Source organism: Saccopteryx bilineata, chromosome 8, assembly GCF_036850765.1.
Source record: "Saccopteryx bilineata isolate mSacBil1 chromosome 8, mSacBil1_pri_phased_curated, whole genome shotgun sequence".
NCBI classification, from domain to species: Eukaryota; Metazoa; Chordata; class Mammalia; order Chiroptera; family Emballonuridae; genus Saccopteryx; species Saccopteryx bilineata.
In genome coordinates this window covers 10,109,487-10,123,058 of record NC_089497.1, presented here as the reverse complement: position 1 = coordinate 10,123,058, position 13,572 = coordinate 10,109,487, and the positions used below count along the sequence as shown (strand labels likewise).

Below are 13,572 nucleotides of genomic sequence, written 5' to 3'. Positions count from 1 at the left end.
ACCTGGGTCCTCCGCGTCCCAGTCCGACACTCTATCCACTACGCCACCATCTGGTCAGGCATAACAGCCTACATTTTAATAATACAATAAGGAAGCAGCCAATCGTTGCTTAGGCTAGTATATTAGTACATTTTCTTTCAGCATATTTGTTTACTCGTGAGATTGTTCACTCTATAAAACGTTAACTTTTTTTTTTTTTTTTGTCTTTTCATTCTAGTCCTCCAAAATTCTCTGGCTTTGCTATATACTATATACTACAAGTGGATCACTTATTATTCCTCTTTACAAAATGTGAACAAGTCTTGTATTTTGAATAGATTTCTCTTTGGACCTCTCTTCCATTACCTGCCTTCCTGGAACTGCAGTTAAAAAGCAAGCTGGAGGCCCTGGCCGGTTGGCTCAGCGGTAGAGCGTCAGCCTGGCGTGCGGGGGACCCGGGTTCGATTCCCGGTCAGGGCACATAGGAGAAGCGCCCATCTGCTTCTCCACCCGCCCCCTCCTTCCTCTCTGTCTCTCTCTTCCCCTCCCTCAGCCAAGGCTCCATTGGAGCAAAGATGGCCCGGGTGCTGGGGATGGCTCCTTGGCCTCTGCCCCAGGCGCTAGAGTGGCTCTGGTCGCGGCAGAGCGACACCCCGGAGGGGCAGAGCATTGCCCCCTGGTGGGCAGAGCTTCGCCCCTGGTGGGCGTGCTGGGTGGATCCCGGTTGGACGCATGCGGGAGTCTGTCTGGCTGTCTCTCCCCGTTTCCAGCTTAATAAAAATAAAAAAAAAAAAAAAAAAAAGCAAGCTGGGTGTTTCTGACGTTCCTTATTTAAAATACCCCAATAAACTTTCTGTCAATACCTCTTCTGCCTTTGATTGTGCCCATCGGTCTACACTGAATCAGCTTATGCTTTTCTATGTAACTTCCCTCCTTGCTTAGAAGAGTGTCTTTCATACAGTAAAACTCCCCAAAATACGCAAAAATAAAATATGTTTAAGGGATGCCAAGAAACCTAGGGCACTTTCCTCATTTTGATTTTTCTTTTCAATGCATGATGTAGCAAATGACATTATTTTCAGTCTGCAGTGTAATTTCTGAGTCTGCAGTGTAATTTCTGGTGTAACAACTGGACAGGCTGGCAGACTGATTCCAAAGAGTTTGAGATTGGGAGCACTTCTCCGCTCAGGGCAGGTTACAAGTACTTTCAGGTAGAGGACTGAGACTACGAGGCATAATTTTGTTAACTCTAGGGGTCTCTTTATAGTATTTCCACATTATAAATCTAAAAAAAAAATAAGCATTTTCTGATATGGTAAAAACTGGTTCAAAACATTCTGTCCTTGAATTAGAAAAAAAAAGGTGAAAATACTCAGAGAAAAAAGAAGCATTCATTCTTCAAAAGCTTAGAGGGAAAGTCAGGAAAGTTCTAAATCAATAAATCTCATTATGAAAAGATAGAATTTATTTTATCCAAATTGTAGAATCACTTTTTTTTTGTATTCTTCTAAAGCTGGAAACGGAGAGAGACAGTCAGACAGACTCCCGCATGCGCCCGACCGGGATCCACCTGGCACGCCCACCAGGGGCGACGCTCTGCCCACCAGGGGGCGATGCTCTGCCCCTCTGGGGCGTCGCTCTGCCGCGACCAGAGCCACTCTAGCGCCTGGGGCAGAGGCCAAGGAGCCATCCCCAGCGCCTGGGCCATCCCCGCTCCAGTGGAGCCTTGGCTGCGGGAGGGGAAGAGAGAGACAGAGAGGAAGGAGGGGGGGTGGAGAAGCAAATGGGCGCTTCTCCTATGTGCCCTGGCCGGAAATCGAACCCGGGTGCCCCCGCACGCCAGGCCAACGCTCCACCGCTGAGCCAACCGGCCAGGGCCTAGAATCACTTTTATTAATAATAAAATAAGTACTAATGATAATATGATAAGGTTGATATAATTAAAAAATTAAACAGTGGAATCATGGTTGTAGTAATTATATATTTATATATAAATCATAGATACAGAGAACAGACTGACAGCTATCAAAGAGGATGGGAGGCCGAGTGAAAAAGGTGAAAGATATAAAAGACAAAAATACACACACACATGCATTTATGTTGTATATGTGCATATAGTTTTAATTAAATATTGAGACATCTATATACATGAGATTTGTAATGAGGTATGTATAGTGAAATATATACATATATTTATCTATATATAGAAAAAGATAGCTGTAGCAATTTAAAATATGTTTTTATTATTCTCATCTACTTTTGCAATATAAGTATAGTCTGATGAAAATTCTAGCAGACTAGTTGGCCATGAATTTGTTTACATTTCATGCATCGTTATTAAACTCACACATTTAAAGAGCTATCTTCAGGCTCTTCAGTTTATTCCATTTTTCTCTTTAATTATAGACTAAAAATGCTTATAAATATTTTGCAATGTCAATTGACAGTCTCTATGTAAATGAATATTATCTCTCTATCTCACATTAATATGTAAAATAGATTGTTGCTTTCTCTTAAGCGTTTCTATCAACATCAACACCTTAATGGATATTGAAAAGGGTATCAAATTAAGGGAAGACTTTCTACTGCACTAAAAATCTTTTTAGATTAGTTTTACTTACTGAGACTTAAGATTGAACTCATTTTCTAACATTACGGTGCTTTTTAGTTTATCTAATTTTCTGGGAAACTGAAATGTTCTGTAAGCTATATGTAAATAAGAAGTGTTGAAAGTCTCCAAAAAGTAAAATAGGTAGGTATGAGGTAGGTATAAAACTCAAAGCTATATTACTATAACCCTTTCTCTGGATTAAAAAAAAAAAGATGCAGGTTTGAATCTAGGTCTTTTTTATTTAACTGGAAATTACCTTACCTTAACCTTTCTTAATATTTTCAAATCTTTTTTTTATTATTTTTCTAAAGTGAGAAGCAAGAGGAAGAGAGACAGACTCCCACATGCGCCCAACCCACATCCACCCAGCAAGCCCACCAGGGGGCGATGCTCTGCCCTTCTGAGGGTTGCTAGGTTGCAACCAGAGCCATTTTAGCGCCTAAAGCAGAGGCCATGGAGCCATCCTCAGTGCCCGGGTCACCCTTGCTCCAATGGAGTCTTGGCTGTGGGAGGGAAAGAAAGAGATAGAGAGAAAGGAGAGGGGGAAGGTTGGAGAAGCAGATGGTTACTTCTCCTGTGTGCCCTGGCCGGGAATCGAACCTGGGACTTCCACACACTAGGCTGATGCTGTACCGCTGAGTCAACCAGCCAGGGCCATATTTTTTAAATCTTTTTAAAGTTCTTGTAAAGATCAATATAAATAATTTCATATATAGCATCACCTAGTACAGTGCCTTACAAAAAGCGGCACTGAATAAATGATAGTCAATATTCATTTTTGTGCTCTTATTAAGGCAGTGTGATTAGAAGGGTAGAAGCTGACATCTAAATCTATAACTATAGAGAAATTCATTATTTGCAGCAGACGTAGGATGCTTTGAATTTTCCTAACCACAATCAAAGCAAAATAAGTTAACAGTACGGGGTTAATGTAAGTATGGCACAACTGACTGAGAAGGCAGCAAGTACTGTTCAATAAAGACAAGGCCAGTTTTGCAGAGCACGAAGAACTCTATCTAGTAATTATAAAGATAACTTATAAGAACTATTTGCATTGTTGCCTTCTAGCAACACTCACGTTTTGTAAGTTGATTGTGTGTGTTCATAAGTTTAGTAAGCAGCTCAGTAAGTGGTTAGCACAGACTTTAAAGCAGCTAGTGCTGTGCTGGAGTCAGCACCAGAGATAATGAACAATTAAATATTCAGATGCTGTAAGCCTGTTATTAAATCAGTGGGAGCTTGAAATTGAGCATGATAGGAGCTTTTACACCACGGCAATTGGCAAGTGCTACAAATCCCAGGCAGTACCCACCCCGAAGACCTGGCTTGCCTGTAAACTACTAATAAACTACTGATGCAGATATATACATATATTTAATTACCGGCTTTAACACTCAGTAGTTTATAGCCTTTAGCAAGTTATTTTGCTTTTCTCTCCTGCAATTCCCTCATTGAGAAAAGATTCTAATTATTTCTTTGTAATAACATCGTTTTTGAAGATTGAGTTATCTTATGTAATTAATGCATACTCTATACACAGTAGTTTATATCAATAAGCCAAATTCACGAAAGAGACAGCAAAGAGAAAACCAGAAACTAAAAGTAAATAGAGACTTGCAAAAACAATGAATTTCTGCTGCATGAACAGCTATCACCAAGCAAGTGATTCTAAATCTATAACAGACAAGGCGAGCTCCTCAGCTCGGCTTCACTCACCATGAAGGGATTGTCGGGTGCTCTTCTACTCTCTTTCAACGACGAGATGAACGAACCGGTTCTACCAGAGCTGCTTTCTTGGTCAGCATGTTGCTCTGGGACTGGCTCATACAAGCTGTCCATAGAGCCCTCCTGCAAGAAAGCGATATATGAGTCAAGAACTAACAAAATTATAATTTTCCTTGAAAAGTCACTTAACCTATTGACTTACCTCTATATAGTACCCAATCTAAATTATCCAAGGCATAGAGATTAAGAGCTTATGGCATGCCACTTTTCAACAGTGAACAAGACAGTGAAGAATCGTATTCTCAACACTTATTTCAGAGCCAGAAATTCACACCAGACTCTTAAGTGTTGGAGAGTCATGCACAAAATGAGGCAATCTCTCAAGAAGCATAATGAAGACATCAAGTTTAAGATACTAAATAAAGGTCTATTTGGATACCAATTGTGTTGGGTGTCAGGTCTCAGATACATAGATCCTTCTAGTCAGTGCTCTGCCCTTCTAGGAGAAACACACTCTGTTGTCCTTAGCAGTTTCTCACCCGGCAGAGGAACTGTCAGGGTCAAATGAGCACCATAGGTACTTGGAACAGCAAAAGTGGTTCACAAGTCCACTGAAGGCATTAATATTAAGGTTTACAGTTTTCATATTAAATATAATGTTTTTTATTTATTTTTTAATCTTTTATGAAACAATGAATTTTATAAGGTGCAATGGCATGGAGCTGGCCGGCACTGGTGCTAGCTACAACGGTGACTTGTCTACTGAGGACACATGGGACCCACCTGTGATGAACAAAATCTGAGATGAAGGCATGCATTCTGCATGACTCTGACCTTTTAGTGGACCTTCTGGTCTGACAGTAGTGGATGGCTCTGAAGTGAATTCAAATGGTCATTGATGAGAGCTGTAGGTCTATCATGTTCACAAAATAAACTGCCATTGATGTAGTGAAACCGATCTCCCGGGACCAGGCGATTCCGGCAGGTAGAGCATGTAAAACACTTAAGATGATACACATTGCCTTGGGCCCTCGCGACGAGTTCGCTCACAGGAATGGACTGTCCACCAGCGCTGCAAGCACCGCTATTCCCAAATAACCTAATGTAGTCATTTCTGCAAAGGACCGTGCTGCTCCTGGTTTTAAAATGTATCTAAAACCATTGTGAACTATATTGTGAATCATTGTATTTGGAAAGCAAACTTATTAACTGAATTGAATTGTTAAATTTTATTGTTTTGAGATGAAAATTATGGCATCATCTAGAAACAGCCTTCAGGGAGAGACATAGATACTAAGTATATAGAAAGTTTCTAGGCATGGTAACTGGTGATGCTGATAATGCTGTCATCAATACAAATGCTTCTTGGATTATGAAAAAGTGTTCTTGCTTGAAACAATGAGTAAAAAAAAAACTATAGTGCTGCACTTAGAATATACTTTTAAAAAATGAGACCATTTTAAAATACAAAGTGAAGATTAATTGCTTTTGCATTGTCTACCTTTAGAAGTTTCAACAAATATACTCTACAATCAGCAATCTTAAGTAACTTGCTCCAAACACATGGCAACTTATTAGGACAATTAAAAAGATCCAGTTAAGACCTAAAACATGAGCCTTCTAAAATACATAAAAATGTAGAGAACCCAAAAACCTAACAAAAAGTGGTGAGGAGAGGTGAGCTTTGGACCTGTGAGACGCCCTCTCTCACACAGGAAACACGGACCTGACTGGGGCCTTGTGGGTAACATGCATTAGATGCACATCCTCCACATGAAGCAAACTTCCTGCTGAATTCCAGGGGCTACAACAGCACTCATGATGAAAGGACGCTGATAAAAAGCTCCCTCCAGTAATTGTTGAGGCCCTTGCTTTTAAGAAACTGCAGATCAGAAAAGCAAAATTAAACATATCAGCCAGCACATCAGAATCTGAACAAACTCAGCTGGTTCCAGGATTAGATGAGTAAGACGCCAAATATCCCCAAGGGGTGAGCTCTCTGGACCAGCAGTACAAGCCTTGATTCTACACTGAAGCCACAGGCAGACCTGAGATTTTGCCTCCCAACTGGATGGAGGAACAGGAAAAGGTCAGAAGGGAGAGAAAAAGAGAGTGAGAGAGAGTGGAGCTTGGGGGAAGAGAGGGAGAGGAGGGTCAGAGACACCAGAAGAAAGAGAGAGAAGAGAAAAATCGCTATCATGCAACATTAGCCAAGACACATGAAAGGATCAAATGAAAGAATGAGAGCCAGAAGAATTGACAGTCTAAAAACGAGCCATCTGCCTAACCTGTGGTAGTGCAGTGGATAAAGCGTCGACCTGGAACGCTGAGGTCGCCGGTTTGAAACCCTGCACTTGCCTGGTCAAGGCACACATGGGAGTTGATGCTTCCTGCTCCTCTCCCCTTCTCTCTTTCTTTCTCTCTCTCTCTCTCCCCCCTCTCTAAAATGAATAAATAAAAAGAAAAAAAAATTAAAAATGAGCCATCTTATTCCAGATGAAGTTAAAATCCTCAACTGGATGGAGAAATACTTTAAGAATATTTATCTTCACAGAGCCAAATGAAAAACAAACTCCAATTAAGAATAAATCATCTATAATGAAAACAAAATAAGCAAAAATAGAACAAGAACCATAAAATTGTAAAAAAAAAAAAACCCAAAAAACAATGTAAAAAGTCTTTAAAATGAACAAAATGAACTTTATAAAAGTGGAACAGACTCATGGATACAGAGAACAGACTGACAGCTGTCGGTCGGAGGTGGAGGGCTGGGTGAAGAGATTAAACAAAGGACCGAAGGGCTCGTTGCCAGGGACTACAGTGCGGTGATTACGGGAGGGAAGGGGTGGGGTGGGGTGGAAGAGAGTAACGGGAATAAATGGTGACGGACGGTGAACACTTAGTGCCGTGTCTAGATGGTGATTATGGAAAGTCACGCCAGACACCTACGTCATTTTATTAATCAACGTCATCTCAGTAAAAAAAAAAAAGAAAGAAATTGATAGAACTAATTAAAACCTGGGATAAACTGTAGACTGCTCAAAAGAATTAGAAAATGCTGAGTTTTCATTACAGGTGTGGAATACAAGGACAGTAAATAGAAAACACACGGAACATTCAGGTAGAAGTGTGGAGGGCCTATGGAAATACTAAAAGGAGGATTACGAGGAGTTCTAGAAAAATCAAATGACAGAATTTCCTTGTCAATTCAAGAAAGCTATAGACCAAATTTATTTATAACACAATTTTTTAAAATCCTAAATATAATGATAACAAAATTAAATTTAATAGTGTATGTCAAAAAATAGACCATAGTCAAGCAGTATTTAATCTATGAATATAGAGATGCTTCAACGGTTAAATACACATTAAAATATAAGAGAGAAAGTTTAATGTTTTAATACGTAGTCTAAGGCAGTGGTCGGCAAACCTGGGCTGGTGTGTTCCACATGCTCACTCAACTCCTGCATGAATCGCGCACCTCCCCCGCTCTGTGTATCCTGCCTGGAGTCTCCCCGTGGCCTGACCTACGGACACCCCAGCGCCTACCTGCCCGCCGGCACGTGGTATTTCGTGGAAGAGCCACACTCAAGGGGCCAAAGAGCCGCCTGTGGCTCACGAGCCCCGGTTTGCCGACCACTGGTCTAAAGCATCTGAAAACTTTATTGTTTATGATAAAAATCTTAGTGAATTGTAAAGACAGGACTTCCTTAACCTCAGTAGATTTATTTATCAAAAACCTCTGGGCCTGACCTGTGTTGACACAGTGGATAAAACATCAACCTAGGACACTGAGCTTGCCCGGTCAAGGCACATATGAGAGCTAATGCTTCCTGCTCCTCCCTCCCGACTCTCTTTCTCTCTCTCTCTCTCTCTCTCTCTCTCTCCTCTCTCAAATCAATAAAATCTAAAACAATTATATTAGAAAAATAAAAAGCTCTGGAAGACTCAAGCAGAAGTGATTACAGGAACATTAGAAAGAAGACTAGGGTGCCTGCCAATATAGTATTCTTTTATCAATGTTATAGAACAGAGGGAGAAGTTGAAAAGTTGCTAAAGAAGAGTAAAACAGATTATCTACAAATAAAAACTGAAAAACAAACAACCACTGACACCAGCATTCTTAAAATTCTGTAAAACTACTTATAATGCCAATATCTGAATATTAATAATGTACCTTTAAGTCAGCAAAACTAATCAAGAAAACAATAATCACTACAGTCACTAAAATTCTTAGACCCGCCCTACCAATAAATTTAGCAAAAGGTGTGCAAAAATTTTATAGAGAACATATAAAAACATCATTAAAGGCTATGAAAAATATGAAATGACGAGCTACACATGTTTGGGGTAGAAGAACTACACCCCATGATGAAACTGATTTTTAGTAAAGAAGATATAAAAAAAAATCAAATCTGTCTTAATCAAAATCCCATCAAAGATTTTTCCATCACTTGACCAGATGATCCTAAATTTGCATAGAAGACTTGAACAGTCAAAATTTTGAAGAAGGGCAAGGAGAAGTATTCTTCTGAGTGAGGCATCTACTTGGCACTGGAATGATCATAATAGGTGTGGAAGAGAGCGGGTACGAGGACAGGGGCAGAGCTAACCCAGTGGGGCAGTGACAGAGAGTTCAAATAAAGAGAGGGGCAGCATCGCAAATTGCTGAAGAAATGGTGCAGAGATAATTGATGGGTAACCTTCAACTCAAGAACGATATGGTGATCTCAACAAGAAAACCCTCTTGCTTCTAATGAACAGGCTTTCTAAGAGCCTTATCACCATGTGAGACTCTGAGAACAATTCTGGAGTCAGAATGGCATACATAAAAGGACATTCTTGCTTCCCTTTCGAAAGATAGTGCCCATTTCGAGGTTATAGATCCAAAATAATAGCAATCACTTTTAATGGATTATTTATAGGATTCTTGGTTTGGAATGAATAGTTCATTAAGTTTGCCTTATATTTCTCTTAAAAACCACATTTACTAAAAGATTTACAATTCCCCACTACACTTAAATAGAAGACCGTTCAACTCTTTCCCTGGCTTTCCTTAGTGATAATCTTTATGTGACACTTAATATCTAAAATCACCTCCTTCCTGACGATGTAAAGGTCAATATATTTATATATACCTCCACTTTATAGTTCCACAATCCTTCTTTCCACTAAATCGGTGATTTTTAATCTCTTTTTTAAAATGCAGTCCCATATTTTTCACATTCATCCAGGCAACAATAAAACATGCTTTGGATTATGCACAATTTCTGGGAAAAGCTGTAATCCCACCCTCTTCTCACAGTGGGGTGTCATAACACCCTGGCTGAGGACCCACGCACCAAGTGACTTGATTCATTTAGTCTACAGGAAGGAGTAAATAGCACCCGAGATGGTTGTTTTCAAGGCCCTTATAGACATTTTCTTATTTGAAAAAATGTGATTTGGCTAATATATACATTTTGGGATGCTTGAACAAATGAATTCAGTGCTCATGATGGTTTAATCCAATCCAATCCATTTCTGAGCAAGTAATTTTTTTAAGGATAATTTTAGAAGAAAGAAAAGAGTTACAGTCAAATGAAGTCTACGAGGCATGGCTTTGAAGCAGTCCTTTTTGGAGTATTTGTTCCTGTCCTTATATTACAAAGACAGCCATGCTCATTACACGGTTATATGTCTTTGGTAGTGGATGACAGACATAGGCCACGCTATGCCGAGCAGCACTCTGTTATAGAAACATTAGCACACTGATGACAGTAGCATTCAGGGCGACTTCAGGACGCCCCCGCCTCTGCTGCTACTCTTTTTCCTTGGGAAGTACATTCATACACAACCCCGTACAGTGCTCTTAGATCAACGAGAGAAGAATGCACACCACCACCAGAGTCACAACGGGATTTCTCCAGGCGGACGTATCTGACACAAAGCAGAGTGGAGCCCTGGCAGTTGTTTCGTAAATTAAATTGGGGCAGTAGAGGTGCCCTGAGCTGGATTCAGCCTGACACCATGCACAATCGCATCTTTTTCTTCTTCAAAATGTGCTAAAGTCGAATCCCGCTTGGCTTAAAAATGCCTCCTGCTTAGGCATTACAACCTATGTCGGCACCATCTCCAGCCCTGCATGTTAATCTTGTTTGCAATTTGGAAAGAAAACGAACATTAACTTCAACCATTTTATTTCCCCAAATGACAGGGATCCTCCACCAACATCTTGAAAATCCCGATGAAGAGGCATAAGGCCCCGCTGTAGACACAGATAGAAATGAATAAAATTATTTTTGAAACCCATTTCTAGCTTTTAGCAGATGGTCACAATGGCCGGTTAGAATAACAAAGCATCTCCAGGTCTGACTACCGGCTAACCCTCACTGATCGACTTCAGGCTAAATGGGGGGAAAAATAAAAGAGTGATAATGTAAAAAATGTAAAATAGTTGAGAGGTGCTTCTACCCTTGAGTGAGCACATCTGCGGGTCTGGAGTAATCTGCTGTACCTCGCACTGACAGTGTTGTGAAACTCAGACAGCTGCCTCCAAGGTGGTTTAAGCAAGCCAGCATTGAATGGAATTCATTACTCAAATAATAAAGAAAAAACTTTGATTCTTAGGATGCCTCAAAGCAAGGCGAGCAACCCAAATGCAGCATATTTTGCAACAATTGTTCTTGTAGTCATAACAAAAAAAATACTCAAAAACGCTGTTTACTTATGATACAAATCCAGCATCAAAATGTTAAACAACCAGTAATTGTTATAGATAAACATAATTTTTTCTTTTTTGTAAATTACTTGCCTCTGCATAGTGTTGGCTTATGCACTTTTATCCTTTTTCCTTTTTCTTTTTTGGACTTTCTTACCAGACCCTGAATGTATTAATATCGCCACATAGGAAGTTGAAGATATGCCCTAATTTTGTTCCTTTTAGTTGACGCAATATTTTTAATGGTATAAGTGACTGAAGAATGCTATTCTTTAAAACTGTCCTGATTTGCTTCTACACAGGCATATGCATGACAGGAAGTGGGGACTGCAATCCTTTATAGAATTTAATCTATTCAAGTAATTAAGAGTTTCAAAAACTGAGACTGTAAATGGTGCATGTAAGGAAACTTACCAGTGAAAAGCAGAAGAGATTCATTTTGGTCCACTTCAGTCCGTTGCTGCTTTGAAAAATATGATCGTCCCTCGTAGCTCTCCCTGGTCTTCACAGCTGTCTGGACAGTTCTCCTGGGAGATTATTACAAAGCAAAATCCCACCATAATCCGGGGGATTCCAAAGCCATTATCGAATAAGGTCGGTCTTTACTGAACAGTTTCCTAAATCAATGAGAAACCCTGACTAATAGAATGAAAGAATGGGACTTACCATGATCTGTGGAGACAGATTCAAAGGTGGTGAAAATATTCCCAAAATCTGGACGGAAAATGCAGTGAAAACTGCATAACTATAGACTTAGCTAACTAAATTAGAAATATAAAGCAAACCATATATATATATATATGCTATATATATACATATATTGCTCACAAAAATTAGGGGATATTTCAAAATGAATATAAAATGATGGAAAAAAAGTATTTCATCTTTTTATTAAAAAGCATCAGAAAAGCAAATGACAAGTCCAAGAAAGTTGTTTTATTATGCAAATGAGATGCAAAACCAACTTTGATTTCATTGGTGAGAATGAAAGTACTGGCGTATCTGCACGTGGTATGTGGAGATAAACAGTGATGTGCGAAGACTGGACTTGGGGAGGGGAGGACACACAATACGGTGCACAGAGGTGTGTTGTAGAAACAGACGCCTGAAACCTGCACAATTGTGTTCACCAGCATCACCCCAACAAATTCAGTAAAAAGGGAAACAAAATGCAAATGTTGAATCTTTTATATAGCAAGATACTGTGCAATAAGCACATTTTTTATGGTGGTAAAGTATATGTAACATAAAATTTACCATTTAACCATTTCTCACTATACAGTTTTGCGGCATTGAGTGTATTCATCCTGTTGCCCAGCCGTCACTGTCACTACCACCCATCCCCAGAACTTTTTCATCTTGCAAAACTGAAACACTATAACTATTGAACACTAACTCCCCATTCCTCCCTTCCCCATCCCCTGGCAACAACCACTCTACTTTCTGTGTCCCTGAATTTCACTATCACAGGTACTTCATGTAAATGGAATCATATTATACTTGCCCTTTGGGGTTTGCTTATTTTACTTAAGATAATGCCTTCACCCATGTTATAGACTGTGTTAGAATTTCCTTCTGTTTAAAGCTGAATGATATTTATTGTATGTATAAATACTGCATTTTGTTTCATTTTGTTTATCTCTTCATTATGATGAGAAACATTTGGGTTCCTTCTGCCTTTTAGCTATTTTGATTAATGCTGCCATGAATCCGTGTATACAAATAATCTATTTGTGTCTCTGCTCTTTATTCTTTTGAGTACATATCTCAAAATGGAGTTGCTGGATAATTAAACTTAGATCTTGCAAATCTGTTTCTCCTTCAGCCAGTCCTGGCTTTATTTTTCCTTTAAATAACATTGATTTCTATTTCCCTTGGAAAGGGCATCTACAGTTGTCCTTTGTTCTTTAATTATATATTCTACTTCTGGGAATATAGCCAAAGAAACCCAAAACACTAATTCGAAAGATTGTATGCACCCCTCTGTTCACTGCAGCATTATTTACAATCGCCAAAATTTGAAGCAGCCCAGTATCCATCAGTAGATGAGTGGATAAGAAAAAAAAGCCATGATACATTTACACAATGGAATACTACTCAGTTATAAAAAAAAAAGAAAGTGTTCTTACGCTTTGCGACAGCACGGATGGACCTGGGGAGCATTATGCTAAGTGAAATAAGCCAGTCAGAGAAAGACAAGTACCATACGATTCCACTCATATGTGAAATCTAATGAACAAAATAAAAAAAGAACTTATAGATACAGAGAACAGACTGACAGCTGCTGGGGCATGGGTTTGGGGTCTGGGTGAAAACAAAGAAGGGGTTAGACAAAAAAGAAAACTCATAGACACAGACAAGAGTAGGATGATTAGCAGAAGGGAAGGGGGTGGGAGGAAGTAGACGAAAATTAAGGATGGATAAACGGTGATGGAAGGAGACTTGACTTGGGGTGGTGAACACACTATACAATGTACAGAGGATGTGTTATAGAATTGTATACCTGAAACCTATATAATTTTATTAGCTAATGTCACTCCAATAAATTCAAGACACA

The 13,572-nt window shown here is 39.4% G+C and overlaps 1 protein-coding gene across 1 annotated transcript in view; it reads right to left on the bottom strand.

Moving 5' to 3' along the window:
* SAMSN1 (SAM domain, SH3 domain and nuclear localization signals 1) overlaps nucleotides 1-11,488 on the bottom strand; it is a 141,969-nt gene extending 130,481 nt beyond the window's left edge. Inside the window, exons 1-2 of the mRNA XM_066241572.1 lie at nucleotides 11,430-11,488; nucleotides 4,307-4,438 (exon numbers count right to left, since the gene is read on the bottom strand). Of these exons, the coding sequence (XP_066097669.1) occupies nucleotides 4,307-4,438; nucleotides 11,430-11,453 (156 nt within the window). The 5' untranslated portion in view covers nucleotides 11,454-11,488. The remainder of the gene's footprint in view (nucleotides 1-4,306; nucleotides 4,439-11,429) is intronic.
* Nucleotides 11,489-13,572: the final 2,084 nt, after the last annotated feature.